General features: G+C 33.0%; 1 protein-coding gene across 1 annotated transcript in view; it reads right to left on the minus strand.

Moving 5' to 3' along the window:
- Window positions 1–17,927, minus strand: part of LOC102808052 (uncharacterized) — a 36,114-nt gene extending 18,187 nt beyond the window's left edge. The window contains exons 1-3 of the mRNA XM_078008835.2: window positions 17,604–17,927; window positions 7,263–7,392; window positions 6,400–6,590 (exon numbers count right to left, since the gene is read on the minus strand). Of these exons, the coding sequence (XP_077864961.2) occupies window positions 6,400–6,590; window positions 7,263–7,392; window positions 17,604–17,768 (486 nt within the window). The 5' untranslated portion in view covers window positions 17,769–17,927. The remainder of the gene's footprint in view (window positions 1–6,399; window positions 6,591–7,262; window positions 7,393–17,603) is intronic.
- Window positions 17,928–18,668: the final 741 nt, after the last annotated feature.

The raw sequence follows: 18,668 nt of genomic DNA on the forward strand, positions 1-18,668 counted from the left end.
GCGTCACCTTTATACCATTAAGGGAAGGGCACTTTTTTTTTCGAAAACAGAATTGACTATTTTTGGTATGAATGCATTCTAGGTGCAATACCCATTATGTAAAACAAACAAAGGGATGAACCAATTATTTTTCGGGGTTGGTGGCCAAGAATGAATTGAAAGATGTGGCTCAGAGGTCATGGCTATAATTTGCCAATTGGCATAAGGTGAATAGGAATAGAAACATGTTGACTTCGAAACAGAACAGATAGACAAGTTGTTTACTTGTAGAGGGGCATTTCTGAAAATATTTGAGCGAGAAGAAACCACTTGGGAAATGATGTACATAAGATGGAATGAAAATAAAATATTTAAAATTATCAGATATTAAATCAAAAGAAAACATTGTTTTGTTTTTATCTTAGTTGGCATGACGACATCAATTTGTTGATGGTTTATTCAGGCTTTACTGAGTTGCGGTTCATTTTGCTGAGTGGTCTTCCATGGCAACAACAGTAACAGTCACAATTGTAGTCTCATGACATTTTTTTGAACGTCAACACATTATATTTATGTTCAGAAATAACAAGAATCAAATTAAAACAAAGAAAGCGAAATACAATTAGAACTACAAAAACAGTTTAATTGAAATAAAGTCAATAATTTATGGTCCTAGGAAACTTTAAAAACAAAATAATGTTAAACAAAAACATACACGCTACAATACCTCTGGTGACGACAGACAACATACCATGATAACATGTTGTTACTGCCCTCTTATGTCAAAAATAGCTGTGTGTAAAAACAATTAGAGATTGATGAATGAATGAATGAATGAATGAATGAATGAATGAATGAATGAATGAATGAATGAATGAATGAATGAATGAATGAATGAATGAATGAAAAAAAGAATGAATGAACAAACGAACGAACGAACGAACAAATGAATGAATGAAGGAAGGAAGGAAGGAAGGAAGGAAGGAAGGAAGGAAGGAACAAATAATTAAATGAAAAAGAAAAGATGAATGAACAGATTAATGAATAAATAATTTGACATTACAAATACACATCATAGTAAGCTGTGGTAACGGCAGTATGAGGAATAGAAAAGTTATTTTGAAGCAAACAAAGTAGACGTGACGTAAACAAAGTACTTAAAATTGAACCTCTTAGCTGGCCAAACAGTTTGTTATCACAAATGATATACCAAAACATGTGTATCCTTAACAAGAATATTGTAAGTCTCCTTGAAAAAAACCATGGAAACCACTCAACATAGATCACTAAGCTCACAACAAAAACACATTCTTAGATCACTCAACTTTTATCGACTGCCCTCACCTTGACCAAATGAAGAGTTGCAAATAATCCCTCCACAAAATTGATTAAATTTAATGCATTTCAAGAGATGTGTTGTTTCAGTTAGGAATAGAAGTGTTTTCGTAGCAATCGAAAAAAAAAATGACCCTGAAAATTGTACCCCACCCCCGCCCACCTCTGTGATAACAAATAAAAACACAAGTGAGAAAAGTACAAAAATAAGAATTTTGAAGAGCCACTTTTTACAATACTGTAAATGTATTAATTATTCACTGGGTTTTAATTTTGCTGATAAGTAAAAGCCGCTAAATTAAATCTATGTGAAAATGTAAAATAAAAATAAAACTCATTGTTTCCTTGGCAAATTCGTTAATTAAAACAAACTGAATATGATCAAAAAATCAAAATCCTGTGATCAAATGTCAGTGAAAATAAATGGTTTTACAATAATAAACCCAAAGTAAAACTTGTTTATGTTTTTTAATGCACAATTTTTTGATGATTAAACTGATTTATACCTATACAAAGATGCATTTTAATGAATACTGAAAAGGATGCTGTATTGGTTTTTGGTATTAATTGTCTAAACCAATTTTTTCATATAAAATATTCACTGAACCATACAAAGCTATATATTGATGGGAAGCATATTTCACACTGGATGTGAAATCAACAAGATATTGCGAGTAAATAATGCTGGGAATCATGAAACGATGATAGATAAAAACAACGTGTATGAACAGCAGCAGCTATCTTCACTTCAAACCTATTATCAGTGGAGTAAAGTACTATAAGGTTATTACGAGAATACCTCAAAGTATGCACAAAGACAGTACAGCTGGAGTATTGACCGACACGCAGCGAAGGTCGATGCATGGCGTACTGTCTGAGTGCATACTTTGAGGTATTCTCGTAATAACCTTACTATTATACATTTTTTCCTTCCAAGGATACATCATGGGAATGCCAAAATCCAAAAAGTTCAGAACAGAATCAGCGAACTTCTTTGTGTGGAGTTTGGTCAAACCCTAATGGCAGCCATGTTTGTTTTTATTATTAGAGAACGCTTACACACGTAATCATTCCATATTTGGAATTCACATTTCCTTATATGGTAGGATGAAAATACCCCGTAAAATATCGCAAAATGACACGTTGTAACTTAAGGCGTTACAGTGACAGATGTATAATAATACAAGGTAATACACACTGTGTAAGTGAATAATTTACCGTGAATCCAAACCACATAAGAATTTTAATACATTCAATTTAAATATAATTTTAGTTATATTTTGCATCATTATTTTAATGAAAACAAACCATTTACTCTACATAAACTAAATTAAAAATGTATTGATTGTAATTTTCTATTCACACATGTACTGTATTTGTGTTAGGGGTATGTTCATTCCAATTTGCTGACATCAAGATTGAAATAGATGGAATATGATTTTTAAAGGCAAAAATGTCAAATACTGATGATATATATGTAGCAGGATGTGCTCATACACTATATTCAAATCACCTGACATCACTTATCCCATACCAAGGGTTCTCTTACTGATTTGACTATGTAGAGTTGTGTACTTGTCAGTTGTTTTGTTCTTGTGGCTTATTTTGTAGATAGATAGTTTCCCTATATGATTTTTGTTCAATGATTTATGGTTGGGTAGATTATTTTGATTTTTCTGCCTGCATACTACATGTACCTGTATATGTATTTATGCAACAGAGCATACAGTCAACTTTTAACTTGGAGGATGTGGGGAATAATAATAGACCTCATTGTTTCCTTGCCAAGTTCGTGAACTTAAATAAAACCAAGTGAAATTTCTCAAAACAATGAAATTAATTGCTAGTGAAAATGATTTTATAGTACAACAGACTAATGTGAAATAATTATAATGGTTTTATTTATTTGTTTTAAAACAGGGTACTGAGACAACTAGAAGACGTTCAAAGTATGGCCATATATCGCAGTGGGTAAACAGTTCATAGTTCCAGGATCAGGATTTCCATTAATCAAAATAATCAATAATAAATAAACATTAAGAATTTTTTTTAAACGATTCATCATGATGTTATTATGGTGCACATGTAGAGATACAAGTGATATATTAAAGCGAGGGAGTCGTCACCTGCGCATGCGTCAGGCGGCCATAGTGTGTCATTGTTTACAAACAAGTGTCTACCCATGAGCCTTTGCGTTTTTAGCGTGTGTTGTTATCGTCGCTTGAGACTCAATTCACGCGCGTGCGCAGGTGACGACCCTCTCGCTTGAAGTAACTTTAATAGCATAGCATCGCATCAGACGCTGTAACTAAGTTGTAACTAAGTTGTAACTAAGCCTTGGTAACCAGTGAGTTTTGGTAATATTATAATGGGAAAACAGTGACAAGGTCCAGTACATATCTACAAACATTTCTCTAGATGGCAACACATGTAGAGTTTCCAAACATCAATCAGCAAAAGAGATGTGTTTCCTGATTACCTCGTGTTCATGTCAGGTGATAGGGTTTAATGCAACCAATGAGCATAAGTTTTGATGTAATTGCACACATGTGCACACTAAATAACAGCTGTGTTTTTCCCAGATAGATTACACAATTGTGTTCAGGCTACATTCTTGTGAAGGCTAAAATTAAAGTTAATGCGATATGTTTGTATATCGACTAGATCAAGTAGCGTTCACGCATAAAAGGAACCTACATTTAGTACAGTCTAAGGGACAACCAAACTCAAGCCGTTTTAACATTCAGTGTATACCAGTGTACAGAGTCCTTTCGTCAGTACTTTTGTGCCCTGAGAAGAGTGTCTTTGGATAACGTCAACATTGTTTATCATGGCAGAAATGAAATACTGTAAGATACAGGTACATTATTTTCGCTTGGGATGTTTTTTTGTTATTTTCACTGAAGGAATGATTCAGTTAAAATAAAACACAGCGAATATACCTTTTTTCCTATATTTTACATTCAACTCGTCAAAAATCAGTAATAGTAAATTCCATACAAAACATCCAAAAAGTATTTTCGGCGAAAATTAATTCAAGCTAAAATAAAGTATTTTACAGTAGTAAAATAAATAATTATGAATATAACAGAAGTATGCAATTGTTAGTATAATGCCTTTCATTCTCTGAATAACAAAATAGTGTTTTTTTTATTAAAGGATATCATTAGCTATGTCGTGTTTGATCGCTATTATTGAAAACACTGATTATTGTATTATCAAAGTTTCTTAAATACTGTACTTTATATATTTGATTACATGTACCATTTTTGCTTTAAACCACGTCTATAAATAGACATGTTTGTGACACAAATGCGAACATGATAGAAAACATATAATGTTAATTTTCGACCAATCAGGGACATTCCCGCCTAGGGTTCAGAATCCCACCGAGCCTAAACGTTCGCTTACATATTTCTTTATGGTAAATTCTCCGGTGTATCAGTGGATATACTGTACTGACGTAATAAACTACTCTTACGCGTTTATTACTTACATATTCGTTTCCTGTGATTGATTTGTTTGCATAGCCTGGCATTTCTTACTTATTTAGATATAACTCAGTCACGAATCATAACCCCACAAGATATTACATCAGGTGATTATAAGTATTTAAAAAGACATTCATTTGTGAATGAAAATATGACCTTAACAGAGACTGGGAACAAATAAAATATTCTTTTTTTATTACTAAACACAGATTTGACAAATTTGTCCCCTAGGCAGCTGACAAACTGGATTCAGGGTAGTAGGCACTAAAGGAAGCAGGATACCAGTACAGGATTTCTTTGGAAGGAGGGATATCCTTACAGTGGTACGATTACATTTGATGAGATTCACAGAACAAGTAGATCAGGACAGCACATGTGTTGAATTATAACAGGCATTGTGTTTATTCTAATGCTTAACAGTTCATGTACATTAACCTTTAAAACTCTGTCATTTTTTTTCACTAATGTATTTCCATGGGAGTTATTTTTTTAATTTTTAACCAAAACTACAGTTTTTTAAGAACATTTCAGTGAAATAGTTTCTTTTTCAACACATAATCCTAACTCTAACTCTAATAATCACCCCAGTCCCCAATTGTATATGCCCCTTCTAGAGAAATATACAGGAGAGGGGAGTGCTGTAGGGTGGGGTTCAAATCAAGGTCACTAATTTGGTGCAAAACAAACTTTTTCGCATTTTAGTAAAAATGTGGAAGGAAAAAGGAAATAACATTTAAATAAATTAGTTTTGAAAATTATGTTGAAATCTCGACTAGTTGAGTCAAAATCAGTGATTACAAAAATGTTTTTTGATGACATACATGATTTATGGATGGTGAACTCTTGTCGAAATAAACATAGCGGATCTCAGCTTTGTACAAAATCAATCAAATAGTGTAAAAACATTTGCTTATAATATCAAGCAGCCTATTGGCTGAATAATTCAAAATAGCATTTTTTTGAAAAAATAACGAAAATATTCACTGAAATTAGAAGTACTAATCAAGGCATCTACATATAATAAAGAAGCTGGAAATTTTACTACAAATGACAAAATTATTCCCAAAAAATAAAAAATTTGAAATATTGTTAGGGAATGAACAAATCTGATTCAAAGTCAACTTAAGGTATACACCTATACAATATTGGAGCAATTGGGCTTTGATGAGTGCAAAAAGCATTTTTTACTCCAAATGACAAAAATAAGTTTTGGAGAATTAAAGGTAATGTATCATAACGATATGAACAAATCTGACAGGTCCACCCAAGGTAACTACATGTACATACCAAGTATCAAAGCAAATGATCTGGTAGTTTTTAAGAAGAAGTTGAAAATGTGAAGTTAACAGTGATGGATAATCAGTACAGTAACATGAACCACTCCGCTCTGTCAAAATGAATTATTGAAAAATCATGATTACATTATACACTGAGTAATAATAAAATTTATAAATCACCTAAAAACAAATATTTTTAGCACATCATCAATTTTCCTCATGTCAAGAGAATTATTATGGGAAAAGCGCCCTCGTTACATTTTAAATTCAATATGGCTACCTAGGACTAAACAGCGCAATTTCTGGCAAAATCTTACCTGTTGCTGAAGGGCTTCTTTGCTTACATTCAAATCTTCTACATTGAGAGTTATCATTGGTAGTATATAGCAATGCAATAATCGTAATAACGACATCATATCTGGCATATCATTCAACAAACACGTAGCCAAATCAAAGATATCATCTAAGTCAGCGTCATAGTCGTAACATTCCCCAGATGTGTGGTAAACTGGTTTTATGAAAAATAAAAAATAAGTACATGTAGAAACAAATTTCCAAACAGAGAAATCACAGGAAATCTTAATAAAAATATTTTTGTGGTGTCATTTTCTAATATTTTTGTCAACCAGCATGCGAAATTGATTACAAACGTCGCTTACTGATCACCACTGGTTCATGATCCGCAGTGATGACGATGTTGGCCATGAAATCTTTTATTAACAAGGACACATACATCTAGATTTAATAATAATAACAGCAGCGAACAATGCCACTTTTATATTTTTGAGTTCCAACTACATTCACTCACACAGACATGCTTGCAAAATTTAAACAAGTGTGACAGCTTAGATATCACAAAATAAAATGATTACAAATGAAGCAGTTGTACTGTTTTTTTGAGTTTCATTACCATTTATAAAAAAAATTTTTCTTTTTTTTTCTTAATTTTGATCAAGACCTGTCAATCAATTAAAATTAAGAGATTATAGAGAAAATGAAAAAAATTGTGAAAAATGTAAAAAAAATATATATAACATTCAACATTTAAATTAACTGCTCGTTAATTATCCTTTTATTTTGTGGAAGTATTTTTGATGGTTGGAAAATTTCATCACCAAAAACTGATAAGTGACAGTGCCCTCTATAGTTTAAATAAATCATTCACTTCGTTTTTACTTACGTTCTTTGACATGAGCACAATAGACAAAACCCCATCCTCTGTCCTGTCCTGTTAGACGACACTGTGAACATGTTGTCCATAATACTTTTCTTTTGGCACAGTCAATGCTGACAGAATCCAAGATAAGAACCTTATGTAACAATGGGAGAAAAAATCAAATAAATGAGGGAATAGGGTAAAAAAACAATAGTTTAGGGGGTTTAGAGCTCACAATAGTATTTGTTTTTCAGGAGGTACTGAATCAGCTTCCTCTCCCAAGAGAAGCATGTTCAATAGTCTGACAAGGTCGCGTGAGTTGCGACCTCTGCAGTACTCCAAACCCAACACACGCCTGGTGAAACGATGTAGTTTTTTGCACTTCCCACAACGATTTTTGTCGGTAACAATCAAATTGCAGGAACGACAGATAGTGACAGGGATCAAAGAGTGACCATTCACGGCAGAGTTTATTTGTTTGTTGACATAGTGTGTGATAAGATGCTGGCAAATTTCTGCTCAATGTTAATCATCTTATTGAAAACAGTCTGTGATATTTGGTGTTACCATGACCACCAAAATGAATATTCATTGAAACTAATGGCAAGAAGGCATGAACTTTGCGAATTCGCAGTATTGATCTTGCCGACGAGACATACACTATTCGGTCAGGCGTTAGAGTGAGATCTTATGCCGTTCGGCCGTCGCGGGCCTTCTCACTTCTACATGAGAGGCTTTCATGCAAATTTGCTGTATGTCATTCTAGCTTAACAATTACCCAAATAAAAAGAATACACTAACTACATTTCCCATATTAAAGTACCAATACACGCATATATCAATTATATATACAATATCAATCAAAATTATAGCATCCAGTATACAGTATTTGCTCTATTAGAATCGCATCAACAATAGAAGAACATGTGAATTAAAAATAACATGTGTTGTATACAATTAATAAAATATTATCTATTTGGAAATATCTGTAATATATGACATATCTGCAATTGGTTAATTAAGCATATATTAAAAAATTATATAATATTATAAAACAGTGCTCTGTTGTACACCAAAATGGTGCATTCTAATTGTTTTGAACAGGTCAATGCATTCTGCCAGGTAATCGAATCAAAACAACAGTTTGAACAAAAATTGGTTAATAACAATATCTCATATTGTTTTCCCACATTTAGATGGTTGTCTAAACAATAAACTCACCATGACTCATGCCATTTTCATCAAAAAATAAACAAATTTTCTCATGCTATTTACTCGTAAAAAGTTTTCGCAAAACTGACATACAGTAGAACACCTCCAAGGTTAAAAAAGGCCATCTTTGCATTTATATTCAATTTTTCAAAAATTTGGGGTATAAAAGTACTGCACATTATTGCCTGATAACAGATGAAAGTGTTTACTACGTATTGTCTATGTTTGATCCAATATGACACAATGGGCATTATATTGCCCTTTATTCTCTGAATAACACAATAATGTTTTTTTTCCAAAGAATATCATTAAGCATTACATCAGGTGATTAAGATGTTTAATTTGGAAAATCAAATGAGGAAGCAAAAATGAAAATAGCAACAGACATACCGGTACATTTATTTATAACTGTTACAGTAGTGTTTAAATAATTATTCAAGGGCTTTGTTCCAGTTATATACTGCCTTGTGATTCACAATCAATCACAGAAAAGTCACAGCAAAGTGACACATTCCGGGTTGAAAATGTCCTAATTATCAAGTTGTTTCTCGTGACTGTGACAAAAACTATACTCTGGAACCATGAGTGCACATGTAACTCACTTGACAACTTTGAACGTCACATGATATTTAAACAAAAAGGTTGTGACCCCTGACAATCCACATCATAATAGAACTCTCCTGACATAAAATTAGCAGAAAAAAATTATTAATGACAAGTCACTGTGCTTTGTGCTCGTCATATTAAAGCGGAGGGGTTGTCGCGAGCGTGTCCTTGAAACTTGAGTTCCAAGTGGCGTATACAACAGATTGTTTATTTACATCAAAACATGTGTTCCGTGTAGTAGTAATATGGCCAAAAATAAAAACCGCTGTTATTCGGCCATCTTTGATCTGATTATGAAACACACTGATATGTATGATGTATGTGCCAAATACGAATGAAAATGGTACATAAATTGTGAAAATATAGTAGTAAGGCCAAAAAGTCAGATGGCTGTCAATCGACCATCCTTGACCAGATTTTGAAACAAATTGTCATGGACATGCATCTTAACATGTATAAAGTACATGTATGTGCCAAATTTGAATTAAAACTGACAGAGCACGTCCAAGATACCGCATAAAAAAGAAACAAGATGCCTGCCAGTCGTCCATCTTTGATCCAATTGCGAAATAAATCATCATGGACATGTATCCTAACATGTATAATCTATGTACCAAGTTTGACTGACAACTGACAAAGCATGTCCAAAATACAACATTTTCAAAAAACAAGATGGCTGCCAGTCGGCCATTTTGAATCAAATCGCTAAACCACTGCATGTGCATATGTCCCACATAAAGTACTAGGCACATGCAAAGAAAGAACAGAATCGGTCCAAGGGATTCTGAGATATGACTTTGAATGGTCGTACAGACGCACAGACGCACAGAGACCGAATTATAAGTCCCCGTTTTCGGACTTCGTCCGAACGGAGACTAAAAAACCCCATTAGTATGACCGAGTAAGTTTTATCATTCTTCTTATCAAAATCTTCAGGAAAGTGGTCAGTAATTTATTTGAAATGGTTGGCACCTACCGGTACATGTATTTAATCACATACAAAAATAAAGCGACATTATCAATACCTACATTTGTACCATCTAGTCACATGCTTGGTTTAACACAATGAGAGGCACAATGATTTGACTCCATATGTTTTGAGTTGCATTCAGCTGTAATGATGCAATTGTGTTATTGACAAAACACTTCATTTAAATGTGCGGTAATATTTCCACGACAACTACAACAAGGGTGACCTCAAGCACTTTGAAATTTCTTGAAAGCTGCTAAATTTTCAGGTTTTATTCAAAAAATTTGGCTATTTTTGTCTCAATCTTCTGAAGGAAAGGGCAGACTATAAACAGGACTATTTGGTGAATTTGTGACGAAAAGTAGGATCTGGTAGTGAAAAGGTTTAGGTTGAATAGCCAGTCAGGCACAATATTGTATTGAAGTAGCTTTCCATTGAATCACATACACTTATGTGTAAATGATAACACGCATGTCTAAGTGATTACAATATGAGGTTATTACGAGGATACCTCAAAGTATGCACAAAGACAGTACAGTGGGAGTATCGACCAACGTGCAGCGGAAGTCAATGCAATGGCGTACTGTCTGAGTGCGTACTTTGAGGTATCCTCGTAATAACCTCATAATGACCTTGTAATGACCTTGTAATGACCTTATTATTATATATCTTTTCCTTCTAAGGATACATCATGGGAATGCCGAAATTAGAAAAGTTTAGAACAGAATCAGCAAACTTCTTTGTGTGCAGTCTGGTCAAACCCTGGTGGCAGCAGCCATGTTTGTTTTTATTATTAGAGGACACTTATGCACATAATCAGTCCATATTTGGAATTTACATATTCTTATTTTTCTTATACAGTAGGGTGAAAATTCCCTGTAAAATACTGTAAACTTACAACACGTTGTAACTTATGGCATTACGGTGACAGATGTATAATAATAAGTTGTATTTTAATAACTCGGTATGCAATACATTTAAATGCAATTTTAATATGGTATGGTATACATGTAGCAAATCTCTCTAAATTGGTATTTTCAATGATAGATGACTCAACATGATAAGATTGATGTAAAAAATTGAATTTTAAAATATGAAACATGATTTTTTTTTTTGAAATATGAATGCTTTACATAACAACTTGCCTATAGACATAGTTTTATAGCAGGCTTGTACTGGCATTTTCAATCTATTATTTCACTGTTAAATTACATACTGATACAAACACAGTGTGCGTCCCTAGTGTACATACCAGTTTTCATTAAATCAAAAATAGAATAAACAAAATATTTTATGGAAGGGGCAGTTGCCGGTTGTATTCTATTTGGCCTTAGTGAGATACATACAGTAAAATACTTTATTTTAGCTGAATTTATTTTCACTGATTTTTGACAAGTTGAATGTAAAATATAGGAAAAAAGGTATATTCGCTGGATTTTATTTTCACTGAATCATTTCTTCAGCAAAAATAGCAAAAATTTATTCCAAGCGAAAATAAAGTATTCTACAGTATATGTACATTATGTGTACACAAATTACTGAAAACGTTTGATCTCATTCTCATATGCATAATAATTCGAATAAAAATGTAATATCATGACTACAGATGTAACAAAATCTATGCCTGAAAGCTCCTAATAGATAATAACAAACTTGGATAAATTTCAATAAATTAAAATCTACGTCATAAGTTACAAACTTAAAGCAAAAGCAGCCGAAGATTGTTTATGGGTATTTGTACTATTGAGAGCAGGATGTGATCTTTAGACTCAATAATTTCGCAACGACATGGTCCGATAAATTGAGAACCAGTCCAATAAATTCACATTCATTCCAAACAATGTCTCAAGAGACAATAAATTATGTCATTTGATTGTACTGTCAACTGCAAAAGGCTCAGATCATGTTTTTTTTTTTATTTAAGTTTTCATAACAAACAATACTCATATTAGCCTGGAATCCATGCAGCCATTTAATATATTCTTCCCAGTGCTTGACTATTGGCTATGTAAATACGTAGACGACACAGAATTCTGTGTCATCACTGATTGGCTCTCTTCATGACTACAGTACATTACCATGAGAACTCACATGTGCAGACTGACCCTTAAGTAAGGTATGTCCACCAGACTGATTCACTATTCTATTATTTGTAGATTTCACGATAATAAAGAGCATCTAATCTAACTTTTAAATAAATAGAAGCAACAGTCACATCTAAATGACAGTGTGACTATAATTCCTGATGTATATACAGTAATAAAAAGTTATGATGTAAGAATCAAAATTCATGACTTATTGTAAAAGATATGCAAATGAGCCCAAAATTATTTATTGTTATGTAAATTACATATTAGCTATTATTTGAAATTTGTTGTTTCATTGATAATCCTTCTATGTAGGAAATCTAAAGGAAGGAAGGAAGAAATCTATGTTGGAAGTATAACGGAAATCCACATGAAATGTATTCTGGAAATAAACTTAATGTCACCCCCCCTCCTCCAGTTGTCACATCTATAGTTAAACCGTGATAATATTCTAGTAATAACCTTAGAATTATGCTTATTGGGAAAAATAAAATATAAAAAAATACACATAAAAAAACATCCTGTTACAAAAACACCACATTTGTTTTTCATTGGCCATAGGTATAAGTCAGAATCTTAAAAAAATATACCAATATACACAAGACCAATATACACAAATTTCATGAAATTTTTGTTGTAGTGAAATCTACTTTGTAGTATTTTATGACACAGAGTCAGTGACTTTTGTTGCAAAATTCTCACAAAACCCACAAAAAGCCTAAATTAAAAAACAAAAATTCCGCAGTGAAAATTAAACAGTTTACCGGTAATACTATATTGCAGATTACCGGTATATTTACTTATTTTCCTTGGAAAATCATCGAAAAATATAGTTTATGCATTGCGCAACATTTCCTGCTGACTTCTGTGATATGTTATTTGTTGATGCTACTTAAGGTAGTTCACTAACTACCATTAAAAAAACATACTTATCGGTAGAAATTTTTGAAATCTAGCAAGAGGTGTTGGATTACTGTAATATTCAAAATTCTAATTAAAAATAGATGATCATTGAACAAATTTTCCACAAAATGACCTTGAAAATTGATCAAAAATGTGTGTTTTAGTTTACAATTGGTTTCTATGGCAGAAAAATTTAAACATATCTCAAAATTGTGTTCTGTTACCTACATGTACATGTGTATGCAAAAAAATGATATGGCTGTCATAAAAAAATTGAGAATATTGAATACTAGTTATCCATGGAATTAATAATGTGTTTACATGGATTCCTATAGAAAATGTTCCAAAATTGCTGCTTTTGAAGTGGATGTTGCCAAAGAAACAATATTTCAAATTAGGGACAGCATTGTGTGACTATCTTCCTATCATAACGACATCATCTTAGCATCAACCAGGATATGTCAACGTAGATATTAATCATGAGAATAATGCAACAACATCTCTTGTATCAAAAAATTGATAATGTATGGGAGCAAAAAAAATAAAAACTAGCAAATTACTGTTACATTTGTCATTCAAAATATAACAATTTGATAATTCGCTAAAAAAAAAATTAACCAGCCTTGCTGTAATTTCGTAACTATGAGGAAAAATACAATCTTCGTATCCAAGTAAATGAAGTCTAACTAGTAGGCTATTTACAAAACTGAAACTTTATTTGTATGCATATCCATTCACCGCTGCATTAAGAGCCTTACAACATATTTGAAAGAAGATAACCTGGACAATAGCTGTATAACATGAGAACATTTTGAATTTAAAGAAATATGAAAGTCCTGGAACAAATTCGCTTTCTGCTCAACTGCATTTGAGAGTGAGCACTCAAGATATTTACACTGTGGAGACGAACATTCCACAACCTCGAAGAAAACATGTCTGATCATGTTTATATATTGTGTATAACATAAAAAAGTTAAAATTTGCACAGCGTATAACAATCAGGTACTCTAAATGCATTTACTAAATGTAACTGGGTTTTAACTTTGCTGATGAGTAAAATCTGCTAAATTAAATCCATGTGAATGTGTACATTATTTAATTATTTGAAAAGACCAACGGGCACAGGTCCCATTTACAAGCTCCTCACTCACACATACATCAAAATACAATAAATAACATACAAAAATATACGATAAAAAACATTTGAACAAATTACTAAAAACGTTTGCTCTCATTCTCATATGCATAATAATTCGAATAAAAATGTAATCTTATCATGATTACAGATGTAACAAAATCAATGCCTGAAAACTCCTAATTTGAAATATCTGAATTTAACTTTCAAGAATTATTTGATGTACCTAAATTATTTGATTTAAAATGGCTGAAATTACTAAAAACCATTCCACAATAAATTATTGAAATTGTTCATGCATCTCACAAGTGAAGAATATTTAAAAATATCAATATGACAGTGCGGTGGACAAAACAGAGGGGTAAAACGTAAACTACAATTTTGAACATAAAAATTAAAAATAGAACACATTAACAATAGAACACATTGCTTCACATGTACAGTAAATTCAGAAATTTAAAACTCAGTAAATATGTTATGAGAATAGGCTTAAAACTTCAAAATAGTGAAATAAATGGCTAGGGAAAATAAATAGTTTTACAGTAAACAAACACCATATTATGTCATGTGGGAATCATAGTAGGCTATGCTGTACCCATGTCGCATACGTGGAACCTATATTTTGTTGTGTGGGACCCAAACGGAACATGATATGGTACAAAGACGACAAAGCTTTAAAGTGCCTGTGCAATGCCCACCCTCACGTTTCCCATTTTAGATCTGTGTCCCACTGAAATGGGCAGTTATTGATTTTTTGCTGAAAATGATTACTCGTATCCAAGTAAATTTCGGATATTTCTTGTGTTGTAGCCACGCCCACCTATCCTGAAACGATCGACTGTTTCCGGATTTCCGACTCTCGCCGAAAGTGCGCCACCAAATGCCAAAATGTGAGAGGAAGTCATACCCCTGAGCCGTAATAACACCGGTCATTCAGTATACTTTTAAACGATATACGTTTTTCAGTCGGAGTTTTTTTTCTTTTTTTTGTCTATTTTCTTTTTTTTTTGAGAGAGAGAGAGAGTATTTAGATGTTGTGTTGTGGGCAGTTGCAGTGAAACGTATAGTCATAGTGTAAGTATTCACACGTTTCTAATCGATCCGAAGGTGCGACATCAGTGGACGAAAGCCACTTAACCTCAAATTCCTTTTTTTTGGAAAAACTGTCCTCGTCCATGAAAAAACGACTAGGTTTAAAGAGAAACGCTGACAACATAAACCTGGCGCAACACTTTTGAAAGGAAAAATATATTCCGGACTATGATCACCGAGGCGGCTTTCAGAAGAGAGAGAGACGTCCGGCAAGTGTTTCAAATGAGTTGACTTTTTTTGCGATCGTGATTATCGTTTTATAGAGACCATTTAGTCCCTGTTAAGTAAAAGGTAGCAATAATTTTGACAGTGACACGAAAACGAAGCGTCGGACAAACAGGAAATTACACAGCCCTTACACACTGCTAATTGTTTTCATTTTCGAAGGCCAAAAATTTTCTGAATTGTTTGATGATTGGTGTTGAATGTCAAATTCACACCTCTGTTCTTTTAACCTCCATGCTTGCAGCTTGATCTACGTAATAATTTATGAAATAAGAATCCGGGCTTGGTCAATGTGTTTCCACCAAATAAAGTTTCAATATGATGTTATAATTATGACAATCACGTCATGGATCACGCTAACTCGAATCCACTCTGAATTTGTCTGTATGTGTGTCGATCTCGATTATTTTTGTTATCCAATTAAACGCCGCTTTTAACGCACTTGCCTTTGTCGGGACCCGACGCGTTCACCTATTTCAACAAAATTTCAATTTATTTCCACCCGGCTGTCATTTATTTAGTAACTGTGATTTGTCGTTTGTTTTAATTATTTTATAGTGATCACTATAGTCTAATGTTTAGAATGTCAAAATATGTTCTCTTTTATTTTAATTTTGAAAGTTTTACTCAGACGATCGATGAAATAAAACAGTGTAGTGACGTGCCTAGTAACCTGCTAAATAACGAGATAATTCCGACATCAAATTCTATTTTGTCCAGCGACTGTGTACAAACGTGCGCCGCTGACGATCACGGTGACCAGCTACACCAGAACGGACATATTTTGCATCTAACTCAAGCCCATGCAACAAAAATTGAAACTATGTGTTCATTATGGTCCATTCCTCCTCGACGAACAAGTACATAAGTGAAAATTTAGTCAAAGACTAGAAAACTGCAGAAGAAATTTGCCTTATTGACATGTATCGGCAATGCAAGCTGCCATGCGACTTCCCCTTCTGACGTCACAAGGGGAATTTCTGTATGTAAATAAGAAGCTAATGAGGAGCCTCGTTTTAAAATACACAAAAATAAGGTTGCCGTAGATTGAGTTTAAAACACGATTTTTCACTTTTAAAAAATAATTCATGCTTAGAAACATAAAAATTAATAATATATATGTATCAATGGATAATTAATGGCGTGAAAATAGCAGCCATTTCACAGGCACTTTAAATAACAGACCATTCCACACTACTGTGGAATACTTTATTTTCACTTTGAATTAATTTTCGCCAATTTACTGAAGGCATGAAAATAAAATCCAGCGAATATACCTTTTTCCCTGTATTTTACATACTCATTAAAAATCACTGAAAAATAAAATACCTCCAAAACACCTGAAACGACTGTTCAGCGAAAATTAATTCCAGCGAAAATAAAGTATTTAACAGTATGTGAGAAATCAAACTTAAATACATGTACAGGACAAAGCAAGATCATAAGGGTCATCATAATATTATGTGGGATTCAACATGCAAGTATTTTTGTGTAAGTCCACAATTAATAATGTACTACCATTTGATGTACATTGAATGATGGTCAATTTTGATGAAGTAAGGGTATCTCACCGCATATTCCCCTCTAAAAGATCAGCATTGCAATATTGAAATATAAAAACAGAAATTGAAGTTCAAAAACAAACTTTTGTTCGCGTCTTGTATGCAGTATGCAAGATAATATTATTATCATCTGCATACCATTGTCACAATGTATCGTCCTTCTTTGTTGAATCAAATATAATGCTATTGAGGAGTCATTATTGTGAATCACCACCATCAGAATTAAACAAATTTAAAGGCTTTTTGTTGAAATGTATTTACTTTCGAATAGAAGTTTTCATGTAATATTGAATAAAATATCATAAAAAGATATCATAAAAAAATTCTGAAAAAAACTGAAAATTTATAATATGCAATAATGTCAAGTGATTGTTTTCATTTGTTTATATATATATTTATACAAATCGATAACCATTCATCAACACGTTAACTTTGTTAATAAATATAAATATACTTTATTAACCGGCCAGATCCTGCAATGCACCAAATGAGGTAATCGTAAAAATCACACAAAACTTCCGCTTTCTTGTGAATTATAAGTTACTAAAAAGAACAAATCTGTACTAGACTCACCTTAAACCAGATAGCAGGCTCCACCAACATCTCAATTCCTTCTAAGTCTTTCGTTATTTCTTTCTCGAGCTTTCTGACACCGAATTCCGGTACACAGCCATCTCGCAGCGTCACATCGGGGAAGCATTGGATTCTGTTACAATAATCTTTGATGTACACAAACATTGCGATTCCGATCGTCGGCCGACAATGTCTTCAGTCAACTGGGCTGTCCTAGTCCAAACATCATACACTAGAAAGCGGAAACTTTCCGCAAAACCCAAGAAAGTGGTATCTGTTTACACCGGTTTCCCATTTCCGAAAATAGAAACGTCTCTTTTTGTCACCTCTTGGGGGCAGGTCAAAGGAAGCATGGGCTGTACCATTTATTATACGGGTTGATTTACGCTTGCGCGTAAATCCTTGAGAGGTATCGCAAGAAGAATAGAATAGAATAGAATAGAATAGAATAGAATAGAATAGAATAGAATAGAATAGAAGTGTGTGTTTGTGTCCATTTTTGTTTAACTAGTTGTAGCTGTAAAATGTCGTCTACAGTGTAGGCATCCCCATTAATAATATTATCGCCGTAGGGAAGCCGTTAGTGAAACTGATCAAACTGAGGGATTGTTAACTGTCTTGTAAACATCAAATAGAGAAACAATTACACCCGTCATAACCAGCGAATGAGAGTAATACAGTAATATCAACATATACATACATTTATTTCAAATTAAGTGAAGAAAAAAACTGAAAAACTAATTGTCAAGAATTCTACATGTTGCTTTATAATTTCCTGAAACCCAAGCGTATGATGTAAGTGAATTGTTTGGATTTTCTTGACTTCTTTATTTTACAAATTTATCAAGATATATCAATGATACGATTCAATAACAATTGTTATTATCAATAACCAGGGGCATAAGCGTATGTGGTCGAAGCCAAGAGTTGGCGATACAATCTTGCAATATATATTATATAGGTGTACATATAGTAAAAGCATGACAGTCTGAGGAAGATGGACATTTTGTGTCTCGGGTTTTGTAATCAGGGGTACCGCACAAAAGTGTCCATGTCCAATGCCCC

The sequence above is a fragment of the Saccoglossus kowalevskii genome, chromosome 22, assembly GCF_978046115.1.
Source record: "Saccoglossus kowalevskii chromosome 22, keSacKowa6.1, whole genome shotgun sequence".
Lineage (NCBI taxonomy): Eukaryota > Metazoa > Hemichordata > Enteropneusta > Harrimaniidae > Saccoglossus > Saccoglossus kowalevskii.